Raw genomic sequence first — 16999 nt, forward strand, 5'->3', positions numbered from 1 at the left:
AATATACAACTTTGGTCTACACATACTGCAGGGGGCAAAGGGAAAGAAACGGAAAAAAGGGAAGATTCAACTTACCCTACAACTGTGCATAAACATCAGTATCAGTAACAGACAGTAATGTATCAGTCAGTACGCTAGCAAGGTATGTATGAATATGGCAGCTAAGTAGAAAGTCAAAGGAACTGATTTTCAGAGCTAAGATATTTCCTTCTTTCAGGCTAATTTGCTTGGAAAAGTATTATGTGAGCACTTTTATAGTGTACTGAGACAGGCAAACAGTTACACACTTTCCCCACTTTTGGCTCATGTAAAATATAAGCACCTGTGAACAGTTTTTAAAGACTAACCAGGTAAAACTTACAGACATGACTCCAACCAGACACATTTGTAAAGACAAGTTCCACAGTAAAACAATTAAAGGAAAATAAAATATGGCAACTCAGGTTTTTGGCAAACATTTTATATTTTTTATATAAAAATCTCAGTAAGAAACCTAGCAGAATATCTGACCGAAACATCTGCCTTACAACAAGTTCAAAAAAAAACTCACAAAAAAAAGAGAAATGAAGAAAAAAAGTAAAATTCCAACCCCCAAAATATTTTTTAATTATAAACCAGAATATCAACAAAACACTTAAAATAATCTCAGATTGTTTGGCAATTCATCACATCATAACAAGAGACACATTTGATCATAAGAAAAGTTTAACTTTATATACAACTTCACTTGAACATTTGCTCTTACCAGAGTTAATATACATTAAAAAAAGATTCTGGCAATAAAACCAGCTTCTATTTTTAATACCTGTGTATAAAATGTAACATAAAATGCTGAAGCTCTATAGTTAGAAGTGAGATTTGATTTCAATGGGTCCCTCTTTGTTGAAAAAGATAAATACTGAAAGAACAGGTGTTTAGCTGCAAAATAAAACTGTTTCATTTTAGGGTGGTATTGGTTGACTGTGAGTAAATCTAACCTAGTACTATTCATTTCTTGAAGTTGGTAGTAAATTTACAAGTGAAAATATAATCTAGTAAGATTACATTTTAAATGTCATACTTTGTCACAAATGTGAACAGAAAGGAGCCAAGTCCCTTTCACTATGCTAAACTACTTTAATGCATGCGAGAAAAATATTTTACCAACTGTCTGAGCATATTTCAGAGAACTTCAGATTTTAGACAGCCCTGGGGGAGCGGAGGGGAAGTTTCCTACTGACATCTGCATAGAATGTAAAATATATAATTAAAAAACCCTAAGGTATATACTAAAGTTTACAGACCAATGCTTTCCATATAATAAATAAAATGTCCATCATTGATTAAATTCATACACAGAGTAAAATACAACCTATTTTTACAAGTTTATGTACAAAGTGTATTAGTAGGCACATGGGTGCCTTATGGGCTGGAAGCATCTGCATTAGCATGTCACATTGGGAAACTCCAACTTTCCAAGTCAGTGATAAAATATATAACTACTTTGTTTTTCATTCAGATACAAAGTAAACTTATTTTTCATCTGAAATAAATGTACATAATATTCTGTATAAACAATAGTTTATAAAGCTGTTTAAAATGTAACTTAAAAGTACTGCATTGTTTAACTCAGAGCTCTGAAACAAGCACGTGCAAATCCCTTTGCTTTAAAAAAAATAGAAGCACAGATGTTTGTTTTCCTTTTGACTCTTCCAAGAACAGTACTGGCTGGTAAAGATTATCGTTTTGCTTTCTTTAACGGCGTCTCCTCTGTTTTCTGCTGGCCTTTTCTCCGTACCACTGTTGGGCTCTCCTCCCTTTTACGCTTGGCTGACTGCACCTTTACCCTGAAAAGCATATTAATCATTATTTTCACAATGGTAGAGCTTGCAAAGAAAAGAGTGGTCAGGCACAATTCTGTTCAGAGGGCTGAACGAAACCGTCCATCTCTGATGAACTGTCCATCTCTGACATATTATATAAAAGCTTACTACTAAAACACACTTCTTAATAGGATATGGGGTACTGATTTTGTGTGTTGGGGAGTGCTCCACATGTAGAATTTGGGGATAGAATTCTCCTTCCTTCTCTTTCTCTGGAAAGATTTGTGGATTTATAACAGAACATAATGGTCTTTATTTCCCTGTCCCCCATCTCACACAGACAGAATAGCAGCAATAGTGTCTCAGGCCTGCATACACAAGGGGGAGTAAAGGGCAGACTTCACATGCCCTTACCCTATGCATTCACACTCCCACCTACAGGCTCACCATATTTCAGCTGCAACTGTAAATGGGTTTAAACTCTTGGCCATTCATAACCACACAAAATAATGGAGCTGAGGTGAACTGTGACAGCCATCAGTGCACAATTCTCCAGGTTCAGCCTGAAGACACTGACACATTTCAGAAAGAATGACCAATACAAAACATTTTACAGGTAAACTACAAGATGCAGAGCAAATATTACTTACCGTGCATCACATTTATTACTTATTCCCTTGGCATTCTGCACTGTGACCTCAGCTTTACCAATTAAAAAGTGTAACAGGAAAAATGGGAAAGGGAAATATATTCAAAACTTGGTGTATGGGCTCTCAGAGCTTATCCTCTTTTTATCAGCTGATCTTAGATCTTCAAAGCATTAGAATTGTGTCAATGTATTTAACTTTAACCTGAACTACCAATGCTCTTACCCCCCACTCAAGAAAGAATCACAGCTGAAGTTAAATACTACATAAACAGCATTTTCAGATTCTCCCAAGAGGTTTCCAAGGATATAAAGTAAAAAATCTAGTCTTCCAAATGTCAAATAAAGGAAGAAAAAGAAAAAAAAATGTAAACAGAAGAAAATCCTTTAAAAGCTTTTTATGTATCACACGAGAACAGAACACAACTAGTCTGCTGCTCAGATTTTGAAGCAGTACGTTACATATAAGGGAAAGACCACTGTAGTGGCTTCCAAAACAAATACTCAAAGTAGATTCAACTTTAATACTTACTGTGTCAATGGAGGAGATTTATTAATTTTTGTATCACTTGGAGATCTCTTTTTAGCTGCTAGTTTCTGTTGTTTTCTAGGAGAAACTGAATTTGGACTGCTGCCTTTAGAAGTTGCACGTGTGGTTGGCTTGCTGGGCTGTTTTCTGTAATACAAAAGAATGATGAATTTATATATAAGAAAATACTTCTCCTGAGTCAATTTCTTCTTGCACTCCAAGTGCAGATAACTAAGACTGCACAGTATTTGTGACAAGTAAATCAAAGTTGCCAAAAGAAACAGTGAAAAAAACATATTTGCCTGCTTCAAGACACATTGCGATGCCAAGTTGTGCATTTTTGTATCAAATGTAGAATCAAAAGAGTGCTTTACTGACAATATCTGGTATTTGCAAAAAAACCCCAAAGCAATCCATTTCAAATCTTGCTATAATTTTTGTAGGCAAGTGTCTATGTTTAAAAGAACATCTTGTAGTCTGAATTCACTCATATAAGCTTTGATACCTGCAAGTTCAGAAACATGAAAATCTCATTACTGGTGATTAATTTTGTAGTTTAGAAAACAGGTGACTTAAGTCAGAGAAATCCAGCAATGCTGAATATGAAGAAGCATCTTCTTCCACAGAATTATTCCCAAATGCTACTTAAAAAATGCAGACTGTATGCAGCACCTTAAGGTAGAGATGCTTTGTTGCAATCAGAGCTAGAAAGGTAGCATTAGAAATCTGAGACACAACCGCAAATCTATAAAAAAAAAGTAGATTTTCCACAAGCAACCAGAATAAACCACAAATACCTAAACCTTTTATAGCTAACAATGATGTGAGGGTAAAGGAATTCACTTTGCATTTACCAAAACAAAGCTGTTGTTTACTAAGTGGTAGTGGTAAACCATCACAGTTTTTACGTAAATGAAGAATCATGTCATATTTAAATTAAATTCTTCAAATGAAGAATCACTTTCAGATTCAGTTCTGGAATTATCAGTTCAAAAACACAGTGGCAACTATGCTTCACGTACTAAGAAGACTAACATATAAACAGACTACACACTACATACAAAGACTAACATAAAATATATACAATGTAACAAATGATATCGTTAAGATGGAAGCAGATATGGCCAATTGAAACTCCCACCACCAATATAAAAAAAACCCCTGGACTCCAATTATTTTCTGAAAGACAGCAACACAAATCAAAACTTCCCAAAGCTGTTATATTTCACTGTTTCCACAATAAGATCAAGAGGATGAGCTCTGCTAGAATTCAGTATGCCTATAAAAGGCTGACCAGCACTAAGGCAGATAAAGAATGGCTTCCTAAAAACAGAACTCTTGCTACTCACACTTGTTTTTCATAGCAAAATTGCTCTCCAAGCTTGCAGATCACCATACTAGAAATTAAATCCTCTACATTCATGTATTTAACTTGGACAGTACTTAAAGAAACAGACAGGAAGAATTACATTTTCACCTTGTTCCAACACCAAATACCAAATGGTGAATTGTCAACTCTAATGTCCCATTTTACCCTTCAGAACCAAGTGTCCTTAGACTCAAATTCTGAGGCATCACCAGGATGAGAGTGCCAACAGCATCAATTCTTACCTTGTTACATATTCAAGTACGCCTTTTGATACCCTAACAGTTTCCCTTAACCTCACCTTTTGTCTCTTCATTCTTAGAAGAGTGGTACTAGAATTAGAATCAGAATTATTTGGGAAGCTCTTATAAATTTAAAACAAACAGAAGAAGGCAGAAAGAGGAAGTAACAACCTCTTCCCTGCAACAAACCCCACAGCTGAGAACAATGCAGAAAAAAGCTTGTTATTGGAGTATCTACACAGTTACCTTTGAGCCTCTAATCTTGTGGCTGATCTAGTTGTGGCCCCAGAATATGCATCATCATCTTCCTCACCATCCTCTTCCTCACCTTCCTCTTGCTCTTTTAGTTCATCTTCTGAAGATGTTAATTTCCGACGTTTCTTCTCTGGCTCCAGTGTTTCTGTCCATTTAAAATTTTACACATAGGCTGTAATTTTCCAAAAGGTCTCGAACACTTAATTTAGAAAAGGTATTCTAGTCATAACTCCCATTTTCAGTAAGTAATTTTCCATTTCCTTCATATTTCAACTTTTTTAACTCACACTTGTTTGACTTAATCTTGCTTACACATTCACCACAGTTTACTTACACAGCTCCTAGCCAGAATTCATAGAAAATTCATGAGGCTTTATAGAAGCATCTGGAATGTAGCAATTCTGACATGAGATTACAGCAATTTACACATATTTACATAATATTTACACTAGCTGTAACTCAATGATTTTTCCCCAAGAAAGGAAAATTGAATAAAGCTTATCTTGTTGCTATTAGTAAACAGAAAAGCACAGCAGTATTTTCTTATTCAGTTAGAAACAGCACAGTTTCTCATGCTTTTACCCATTTCCTCTGATTGAACCAGAGAACGCCTGGGCTTTCTTCCTCTTTTACGCACAACCATTTCTGCTTTATCAGCTTCATCTTCCTGAAAAAACAAAATGGAACCATGTAAGTCAAGAACTATTTACTTTACATAGAAGACAGGCATTTTTCATTATATACTGCTTGTAAATTTACAAATCACACTTACATTTGTTGTTTCTTTCTTATTAGATATGTCTGTACCTACAAAGAAAGGAAAGAACAGAAGTTGATAATGAAGTTCAAATCTTTCACCAATCAGTTTAAAAGGGACTTCTTGTGTACTCTCTCAACTTTGCGTAAATATCACAGTAGCTCAAAAAGCATTTAAAGTCTCTAATTTAGAAAATAGCTTTGTTATATACAGAGACTGGGACAATGATTTAATTTTTTTTGTAAGTACTAGGGCTTTATATCACTGACAGTATTTATTGCTTTGTTGCAGATTTGCTGTTTTCCTTTAATGGAAAAGCAGAAGTTACTTATCCTCTTTAACTACTGTCAACCCATTACAGAACCACAGAAAAATTTGGCTTAGAAAGGGCTTCTAGGTCACCTAGTCCAATCTCCTGTTCAAAGCACAGCTAAATCAATTGATCTAATCATACTGCACAATACTACACACACACTTGCTCAGTCTAATTATGAAAGTCTCCAAGAACATGGTCTCTTCAGGTGATCTGTTCTAGTGCTTAACTGCACTCGTGTTAAAGCAACAAGATGACTGAGATGAAGCTCAAAAAGACACTATTTAAAACCTTTCTAGTATGCAAATGACATGACTTCCTCTGCTGAAATACTTCTTACTTTTAACTCAGTAATTTTTATAGGCTAGCCTACACAAATCTGTTAAAACAGATTTTTAACTCTACATCCCATGTGTCAGCTTGGCTTCTTCTCCATGGTTACCACTTCTACCATAATTCTGAGATGAGAGAGATTATTTTACAAAACCTCTGAACTCTGTCAAACAGAATTTTCTCTAACACCACAAGGATAAAAATCCTTAGCAATAGAAAAGAGAAGCAACCTAAATAAAGGCAAGTTTTCATATCTTTTTTCCCCTGCCATAAAATTGCTAATTTCTGAAAACTAAATAAAAGAGGACACAAACTCCAACATCCTCACCAATTAAACTGAGAGAACAAACAAAAGAATGTCAATGCAAAGGATCTAAATCAGATCTCAAAGAGCAGAAACATTCTACAACTCACACAAAACTTTTCTGGCACTCCTTTGTAAGGTTATGGGAAAAAAACTTTTACACAAAAGCAAATGAAGTAAAACATAAATATATTTAAGTATTCAAGAAATAAGTGAAATAAAGCATAGGACTGTCCACTCTACTAGGTTCTTCATACAACATAAGCACAGACATAATACAACCAGCATGTATTTATTCATTCTACTGTGTTCAAAAGAGATACTTCATAATTCTGGTACATCTTGGTAAATTTGTAGCAGACGGGTTTTTGACTGAAAATAATCCCATCTAGATCCATGACATGCCTTTAACAGACAACCCTCTGTAAGATATGAAAATGTAGTACTTCTGCTTTAAGATAAATATAAAAATAGTAAGACATAGTATATAAAAATCGCACTAATTTTAAAGCAGCAACTGTTGATTAGTGCTAAGTAATTAGTTTCAAGTTCAAGTGTCAGTGTTACAGGAAGATGACACCTTCAAAAAACATATGTCTCTTAACTGCATGTGCTGTAGTGACCAGAAATAAACTGTGCATCCTGCTCCACATGTGGGTCTGTCCTTACTGCTAATCCTTATGCAAATCACCCAGAAACTATCAGAATAAGTGAGCTGCCCAGAGGGATTCAATTTGGTTTCCTTTTCCTTTCCTTGCCAGGGGTTCTCAACCCTTTATGACCATAAATGCCAATACAGGATGAAAAACTTAACAGTACATTCCACTTTACATGCTCCTCTTAACATTGCTGTGATATCAAGAGCCTTCTACCCAGAAAACAGAAATGTTACATAACACACTCAAACTTTAAATACACAGTCAGGTGTCTTTCTGAATAAAAAGCAAAGCAGAATGCACTTTGATTTCATTCTCACGTTCTTGTCTATTCTCTCTGCAGTTCACAGAAGTCCAAGTACCACACAACGAGCTAACCCTCCAGAGACAATTCTGCAGCATATGGATTAAAGCTGACATTTTACCAAATGTGAAGAAAATAGGAAACAGTACTTTTATGTGCAGTGCAGCCAGATTAGTCTATCTGCAGAAACCTAAGCTTTTGGAAACTCCAGAAGATTTGTTTTGAAGATTTGGTTTCTCAGATTTTTTGCACATTTGTTTACAAACCATTTTTAAACATAATTTTCAGATCACCTGCTTCCTAAAATGAGTTTTAAAAGTTTTTTTAATGAATGGCCATAATTAAAAAGACACGTTTAAACAACCAGTGCAGTTTGGATTCTATACACAAGAAAAACGAGGAAAGAGAAATAGAAAGATATTTCACTTAATTCTGTTTTAGTTTGAAGCACTTAAAAGTACATTTTTGAGTCAAGCTAAGCAACCGTGTTCCAAAGTTCTTACAGCAGCTGTGAAAAGGGAAAGAAATATCCCCTCAAGATACCCCTGAGATCTTTAAATACATATCCACAGATCAAACAATTAACTGAACAAAATTTGAAATGTAATGTAGTAAGTGTGATTGCTAGTCACTGTGTGAAAGAAAACATGCAGGAATGGGAAACAGTCACCAAGAGCCAGTTTGATAGGGTACCTACCATCCTCTGAAGCTCTGCCATGTACTTAGCTCACTCAGTCATTTGGTATATTCTGCAATGCATTGTTCAGCACTGAGCAGTGCTGCTGCATCTTTGAACTAAGCTCTTATCAAGCTGTTCTTTTTTGAAAAGAAAAACTTGGTAGCAATTAGGGACAAGTTTTCACTTCATCTCTTTCTTCAGATGTTTTCATTCATGAATGACACTGACTGCCAGAGATGATGTCAGGAAGAACAAGGACCCATGTGATTTTTGTGAAAACCCTTTTCTATTTCTTCCATCTTTCATTTTATATGTTGAGGCATATATTTATATGTTTTCTTACCAGTTTGAGGTGTTTTCCCTCTACTTGCAAAGGTAGAAGACTGCAGCTGAAATTAAAAAAGTGGGCTCTTTAATTTAAAGAAAATCAGAAAAAATCAGCATTGTGCTACATAATCACAGGAACTGGCTTGCACTAATTGTAGAATGAATCTGCAAATCTAGAAAACATGAACACTGATGAGCACATGAAATTTGTACTGAGTTTAAGAGTAGGATGCATTTTTCCATTTTGGTAACTGAAACAAATCAACCCATAAACAAATCACAGCACTTTCAGTAACCTGACACTAAAATCATTGCAATAAAAGACATGAAAGATAAAAGTAGCTTCAGTCAAACAAACTTCTTTGTTGATAATTATATCAGAAATATGTTTAGTACAGTCACTTTATGTAATCCCACATACAGATTTACAGAACTACAAGTCACCAGAAATTGTTTATTTACTCAGAACGCAGAAAAAGCTATATATAATTACACAATGTCCTATGATGACTGTCCAAAAACTTCAGTGCTTTCCCTGCTGAATGACTACACCAGGATGCTTATGGTACCTCTAAAGTAAGGTGTTCCCAAAACAGCCCTGGGGAAAATGTCATGCAAAGGCATCTCACCTTAGAGAGCCCGTCTCACATGGAGGGCAGGTATCACTCCTCCCTGAGCCAGCCTGCAGCTGACACCAACCACTCACTCATCACCAGGAAATACAAGACCTTTAAACACTTGAACCACAACAAGATGATTCTGTTCCAGTACTGAGGATGCCAAGGTGCATCTATTTCTGAGGGTGATTTTAAAATTAATTTTAATCCTTAACTGGGCAAAAAACCACCCCAAAAACCAGCCAAACAAAAATCAACCCACAACACCAAAACAGAAAAATGAAATACCAAAATCTATACCAGTTCAAACTACATTTCATTAAGTTAATATTGAAAAAAAAAAAAATCTATTAAGACTAGGAATTCTGAAACAGAATTCAAGCCAACCTGTAAGAAGGGACAGGACTCAAAGGGCTGCCTAAAATATGAGGACAGAACAAGTAGAGACAGTAATTCCTTTTATCCATAAACTAGGTAAATTTTCAAGATCTTCAACAGCAATGCCAGCTGGTGCCTCACCAGGCAAGCAGGAAGAAAAATCTGTGTTTCAACACAACTTTATTTTTAAAATCCCCCCTTTTCTATGCAATAATGCTGATTCTCAAACAGAGGAATTTCCTAGAGAGAATCCTTTAACCAGAATAAATCCCACTGGCAGTACTCCACAAACATGCCTGACCCATCACTGCCCTGTGCTGTAATCCAACTGTATAGGAGAAGCAAAACCAATAGACCACTTTCTTAGCTGTGAATATCTTTCACAGGGGTTAGGAAATAAAACTACCACTGAGCTTTAAAAGACAGACATGTTTCATGAACTCCTAGGTTACTCACCTAGGTATGTCACCTAGAGACAGTATGTCTCTACTTGCATAAACTGTAATGTTGCAATATATATGTAATAAAACTGCTTTATATAATATTTTATTTTACAGCTATGAAAGGATTCTATGTGCTATTATTACGATACATTCAGTAGAGGAAAGAAAATTTGTTTTTGAAATAAATTCAGCCTTGCTTTTCAAAATTACTCTCAGCACAAACTGAAAGACACATATACACACCACCAAAAATTCACCCTGCACACAGGTATATATATTGCTAGCTAGTAACACTTAGATTTGTATTAAATGAACTAAGTGTGAAGCTTACAGGTAATTTGCTACATTCTGACTTAACTCTATATTTTGCTTAAAAAGCTTAGCTATATTAAGAGATACTATTAATAATTTTCATTTGCTTAGACTGAACTCCATTATCATGTTTTCCATAAGATGTTTCTGAAATGCTGTTAACTGTTAAACAGATAAATGGCTCTTGAAATACTGTGTTAAATGCACCCAAACAAAATAAAGGCACTTACATTCCCAGTGCTCATATCAGCTTTTGACTCCCCACCTGAGGGAAGAAATATGAGTTCAGAAGTTGAATGTCATTATAATCCTTGCTTTTCCACACAGGTATTATGAAGTACTTACCACCAGGTTGTACTGCTTCAAGAGGGTATTTACGAGGCCTTCCCCTTTTGCGTTTCACTACCACAGGCTGATTTTCCTATTAAAAATAAAGGACAAAAATATTTTACTTACTATAACTGACATTTGAGCAATACAATATGAAGACTGCTAACTGAATTAATAATGTGACAGTGGCAGAAGTAGTACTTTCCAGGTAAAAAAATAGATGAGGCAAGTTTAATAGCAAGAGACTGCCTGTTATGAAATCAACTAATATAGGTGAAAAGAAACAAGACAACTCCCAATTATACAAAATTCTCAGTGGGTTGACTCAGGCACAAAGCATGGCTGAGAATGCAGGGCCTTCTGCTCCCATAGCCCCAAAATCTCTGTCACTAGGTCTCACAAATGCTGCTGGCTTTCCCCATATAAGAACTCCAGACTTTACATCCCATGAGCCCCTTTTCCTAGTGCCACATAGCACAGTCTACATCCTCTATGCTGAGCAAGTGCTTCAAACAGTTCATATACTAATTATCCCAATACACAGACTGCTGATATTCTTTATATAAACAGGATTTTTAGCGAAAAAAACCCCCAAAACAAACAAAAACAACTTTCTTTGAAGTTTTAAGCTTTGAAAGAGAAGTTTTAAGTAAAAAATATGGTCAGATGCTCAGTTTGCGAAATCCCCAAGAGACTTTCTCTTGCATACAAGGAAAGATTAAATGCCTCATTCAGCATTTACTGAAGTTTAACAATATTTCCCCCAGAATGGTTCTTAGAGACTCAAGCCTTGAGTGAACAAAAATAAAAATTCATTCTTAAATTTTCTTCTACTTCCAAATTTGAGGCAAAAAACCCCAAATGATGAAACCCAACACCTGAGATCAGTGCCGATTTCTAGGCATCAATTTTAATTTTAACATTTTCAGACATTTGTTTACAACCCCTACTGTAGAATATCTCAAGTACATGCCTAGAAGATAATATAAAGACTTTAAAAATTGTTGAGAAAGATTGTATTTTTTAAAGGCAAGTTGTATTTGTTGGTGACTGAATTGTCTGCATCAATTGCAAAGTTTTCAGAAAACATGATTTCTATACAATAAAACTCAATATAATTGCTTTCTAGGCATTTTGTAAGCACTACTAAGCCTAGGAAGTGAGTTAGCTCTACTTTGATAACAAGACATTGATGTCTTAAGATCTGTGAGTTTATACTTTGTGGCAGAGCTACATAAGTCCTTGGTACTTTACAATGCCAATCAAATCTTAACAACTATTTCTTAGTAGGTGAAGACAATTTTAATATTGCTGTCAACAAAATACAAAATAATTATTTACTGCAAAGACAGAGTATTGTCAATCTGCACTATCTCAATGACTGAACATGAGTAAGACCACTCACCTCAGGAGAATTTTCATTTGATTCTAGACTGTGCTTTTTCTTTTCAGACACTTCCTGATCAATGTTAAATTCATCTTCATGCATACAAAAGAAAAAAAAAAAAGAAATGGTATACCTTTGGCAAAAGAAATATAGTAAAAGCAACAGTCTCTACACTGAAAATGTTATTACATTTTTTAGCCCAAAATCCCCTAAAAACACCCATCAGAAATCAACACTGTTTGCCTTGTAACAAGAGTGTATTGGTCTGCCAAAATACATCTCCCTAACACCAGATGAGTTAGGTAGGTCTTCTATTTTAAGGTAAAAACAAAAGCTCATAATTGTGACACACTATAAAATGGTAGGACAAATACAAGCCCCTGTCTGATTTTCTCACATGTTCCATGAAAGGGGAAGTTGAAGATGCAAGCACATTGCAGAACAGATTCAGATTTGTCAACTTGCTTGCATGAGAAACAAAACTATTAACAGGTCAAACTAACATCAAGGAACATTCTCAGACTGTTCCCACAAAGACAGTCTGAAGTAACATCAAAGTCACATTAATAATGGGGATACACCATCTTTTATTATTTATTTTAGTGCAATTAAGTCAATTACAACTGTGCAACTTGCACTCTTTTCTGGCTGGTTACTCTACAGAAACAAAACTGATTTGATGGTTATGTCATGGATTTTTACATAGGACCGCTCTTGCTTGTGGTCAGTTACGAGATGTTCTTACCACATGCTGATTCTTTTCACATGCACATTCTTAGCAATGCTGATTTTTCTATTTTCCCCACCTACCTGTTTATTTCCCATTAGCCTTCCTACCCAAGATACACACTGATGCAATAATGGAGCAAATGGGTGCTAACAGAAGAAATATCAAAACTTTTCTCACCATTAAAGAAACTACGATTAATGCATTATTTGATAGCAGTAAAGAGCAGAAATCAACTAGAGAATACTTGCAAGTATATTTGCTGGAATCAAGTTCCAAATTTCTCTCAAAATTCATTCAAATGGAAAGAAATGAACATTCAGTATGGGTTCAGAAAATCTGCTATAATGGGGAGTTTAATTACCTTTTTCTTCCACAGTGCATCTAGGAGGTGTTTGTGTTACATCAATTTCTTTGGAATCTCCTGTTGCATCACCTGAAATAACTTCCTACATTATTTTGAAACAAGAGAGGAAAGATGTTTTACTACACATTAAAAATCACTGCCAGTTACACTAAAAAAAACACCCCACCCCAATATATGAGTAGTTATTTTACACATCAAGATTTTATACTGTCTCTTAAAAGCTTTGATGCTGAGAAGCTTCATCACAAATCAGTGAGTGAGACAGTCCCAAATATACTCCATGTACTCCTCAAAAGAACATCTTTTTTGTCCTAATTCCTGTTTTGATTTAGCAGGAATCAGTACAAAGTCAGAACTCAGGTAAAGTGCAATATACTCCCCTGAAGATCTCAGGTCAGTGTGTCCATGTAGACACTGAACTGACTGGAGAGCTGGCATTGCACAATGCGCCATGAGATCCCAAACTCCTAACTATGGTGCAACTCAGTCCTCTCTGTCTTCCAAACCTCAAAGAGATTCAACACAGATCCCTGCCTTTTTTATTTTTTTTTAATCATCTCTCCCACTGCAAAGTATCATCCACTAAGTTATTTTGTATTCAAGACAACTCAAAAGTAGCTTAAATATTGAAACACCTCCCAAAATAAACTTGAAGAAATAATGACTAAGATTTTCATCTTATTTACAATTGCAGAACGTAAAAGAGTTCTTGAAAATACCTTAATGTTATCAGGTTTCATTTTGGAACACTGATTTTGTTCATCCTCTTTTAGCACATCCTGAGCAATCAGCTGGTTGCCTGCAAAAGCAAGTGACAATTGAAGTGTTAAAAAAGCGTCATCTGCGTTTGTCATATTTTCGTGTCACTTTTATACCAGCTCACTGTTACTGAGATTCAAAAGTCTGAAAAGCAGCCTCTTACAAAGATATGAACAGAAAGTTATTCTAATCACTCTTTGAAAAGGGAAGACAACACAATAACAAAAGAGAATTACATGTTTCTTGTACATTACAGGTGTTTGCTTTTAAAAATAAGCTCAAAACTGAAATTTGGTAGGTAACACATCAAGAAACCGAACACCAACCTCAACTTCAACTCACCCAGAGACAGGGAAAGCAGTTAATGCTATGTGGGACACTAATGAATACATAACTTTTAATCACTCCATCAAATCAAAATTCTTAGAAGAGGAATAAAAGCTCTTATAAAAAATGCTATTATTAATGATATTAACTGTTTTTCTAAATTGTTCTAATACTGAAAAGACAAAAGAAGTTGAATCCAGAACTTGAAGAGGTACTATATTGTCATTCTCGTAATTACTGTATCAACAAATTGCCCAACTTATTTCAATGTTAACTGCATCTAAATTTATTTTAGAAATGTTTATGCCATTCAATGGACTAAATTCCTTCTCCCTTTTTGCTTCCAGACAAATGAAAGGCTACTATAAATTTATTTCTTTCTGACCTAAGAAAAGGAAGCATCCATCCCCATAAAGTCTATCTAGTGTTTAGATTTTCCTGATGATTAGCTTACTTTCATCTTAAAGGGACAAAATTAGTAATTATTTTACAGACAAAACAACAAATATTTCTTCACTTATGATGGGAAAAACGATAATGTTCTTCTGTGCACTAATTAAATTTGTTATAATATTTTATCAAATATATTAATTGTAATATTAGAAGTTGTTTTAGGGATATAAATTGCTTTGGAGCTTGGAATTTCCCCTATTCCCCTATTTTTTCTCAAACATACCTTTTTATGGCCTAACCACAGTAGAAACTGGTTTTGCCACAGAGAAGCTTTGCACAAATTTGTGTACTTCTGTATCACTTACGTTTTTCTTTATCCGTTGTTTCTGAAGATTTACACTCTATTCCTCTAGATCTAACTTCTTCAGCTGTCTGGACAGCCAAGTTTTCCACCTACACACAAAACACAGAGAAAGAGAATTTTTTTTTTCCATTAAGTTTATAAACACGGAAGGGAGAAACTTTTCCCTACTTGCTACTTCCAAGTACAACATACATTAAAATGGAAAACAGCCGTGACAAAAGGAATTTATTCCTAGAACTCAAGTAACCATCCTACTACAGAACAGCAGAATCAAAAAACTTCAAACTTGGAATATTTTCAGAATTTTTGACTGATATTTGTATTGAGAAAAGACTCAGAATTAAGCACCCTACTATATGTTTTAAAAGTAGCTCATCACAGTAAATCAGACAGAGTATTTCTGGATTTGAAGTACATTCTCCTACATGCAAGAACAATACAATTATCTCATTAGCACCAGAAATGTGGCCAGCCAGCATTTCAGTATACTAATAAATAAATTTATTACCCAAGTTTAAGCAACCACAAACACCATTTCAGCCTGCTATTTATTAAATGTCTTGATTTTGTTCCATAAGATACACTTTACATTTCCAAGTTTGCAAGTGTTATCCCTCTTATAAGTTCTTGTGAAAGACAGCATGCTGCATTAAAATAGGTTTCTATTTGTGATCAAAACCTCCAAGAATAATCCCTATTATTTTCCTCTACTTTCATGGAGATCAAACTTCTCTTTTAACAGTCTTGAAATAGTCAGACTGTGGAACAACAATACAAGATTTATTCACTGATAGATTTGAAAGAATAATTAGACATAAACCTATACAGCTGCAGAGTCTCAACAAACATAGGCACTGCATATACAAAAATAGTATTTTCATTTAGAGAGCATTTAATGTAAATAGAAGTAAATTCAAGTATGAGAAAAGCAGCACAGATTTAGAGAATAAATCTAAAAAGCAAGTACTTACATGAGAAGTTTCTCTTTCTAAAGGAATATTCCTGTGCAGCACATCTATTAAAAATAATTTTAACACAATTAGAAAAGTTAAGCAAGCACAAAGTATCACAGTATCCTCTACTTCACCTCCCTGAAAGGATTCCAGTGAACCTGAAACTATGTAAAACTTACTTCCAATGTTGCAAGTAAGAGACATCCAATCCTCTCTTTAACAATATACCCATACAACTAAACATGAATATGAATCTCTGAGCACAGGATAACTGAAAATCACTTTATGGTTGAAATAAGGCAATGAAGGGGCTGTTATCTTTGAAATTTATAGCAACTTTGATGGTTCAAATATAATTCTATCATTTGAATCAGAATTTCTTCCATCACAATCTTAGATACTGCATCACGGGATGAAGTAAAATGTGATTAAGCTACATGATGCTTCCTAAAGAACTAAAGTTTGCATAATTGTGTAATTGAAACTGACAGAATGCACATAAGGAAACTGTCCAGTTGCTAAACTCTACTATAACTCTGATGAAGTAGAGCCTCAGCCTTCCATATCACAAAAATAGGGAAAAGAATTATGAGATCTGATGGGTGGTCTGGAGTTTTTAAAGAATTCTGTAACTTTCAATGCACAAAGAGAATTATAAAGAAGCTGCTCTACTGAGTATTCTTTAAATCTGATTCACAAAAGCACCAAATTAATACCTTGATTTAAAAACATTCTAAGCTAAAACATTCCAAGCAACTTTCCCTCCAGCTACAGCAAAAACAAACCTAAAATCAAATAAACCCCCTTTTTTTTTTTTTTACATACAGTTTTATTTCTTTTGTAGCTTGTTTCTTAAATCTCCATGTTTTAGCAACAATTCTTCCACAGCTATACTGCTGAGTTGCACATCTTTCAATTTTTAAAGCAGTGTCAAATGAAGAGCTAGTTCCTACCCACTCAAACAGCAATGATTTGTTTACATTCCAAAGAATCTTGGACTACTAAACTACTGTGTCTGCTGTTCATACTCATGACAGGACACACATTTGTCTTTTAAACAACTTCCTTTTACGCATGTTGAGCAGTATATATATATATATATATATGCATGCTTATATACATATAAGAG

At 34.8% G+C, this 16999-nt stretch overlaps 1 protein-coding gene across 2 annotated transcripts in view; it reads right to left on the reverse strand.

The window, feature by feature from the left end:
- Positions 1-444: 444 nt before the first annotated feature.
- Positions 445-16999, reverse strand: part of BOD1L1 (biorientation of chromosomes in cell division 1 like 1) — a 36691-nt gene continuing 20136 nt past the window's right edge. The window contains exons 13-25 of one of the 2 annotated variants that reach the window (XM_086887846.1): positions 15889-15932; positions 14919-15006; positions 13794-13873; positions 13072-13156; positions 11999-12072; positions 10609-10684; positions 10494-10528; positions 8530-8575; positions 5613-5647; positions 5423-5507; positions 4832-4985; positions 2981-3124; positions 445-1826 (exon numbers count right to left, since the gene is read on the reverse strand). In XM_086887846.1, the coding sequence (XP_086743972.1) occupies positions 1718-1826; positions 2981-3124; positions 4832-4985; positions 5423-5507; positions 5613-5647; positions 8530-8575; positions 10494-10528; positions 10609-10684; positions 11999-12072; positions 13072-13156; positions 13794-13873; positions 14919-15006; positions 15889-15932 (1055 nt within the window). In that variant the 3' untranslated portion in view covers positions 445-1717. The remainder of the gene's footprint in view (positions 1827-2980; positions 3125-4831; positions 4986-5422; positions 5508-5612; positions 5648-8529; positions 8576-10493; positions 10529-10608; positions 10685-11998; positions 12073-13071; positions 13157-13793; positions 13874-14918; positions 15007-15888; positions 15933-16999) is intronic. The other variant, XR_015286513.1, reaches the window with a different exon arrangement.

This window comes from Cyanistes caeruleus, chromosome 5 (genome assembly GCF_971803275.1).
Source record: "Cyanistes caeruleus chromosome 5, bCyaCae1.hap1.1, whole genome shotgun sequence".
NCBI lineage: Eukaryota > Metazoa > Chordata > Aves > Passeriformes > Paridae > Cyanistes > Cyanistes caeruleus.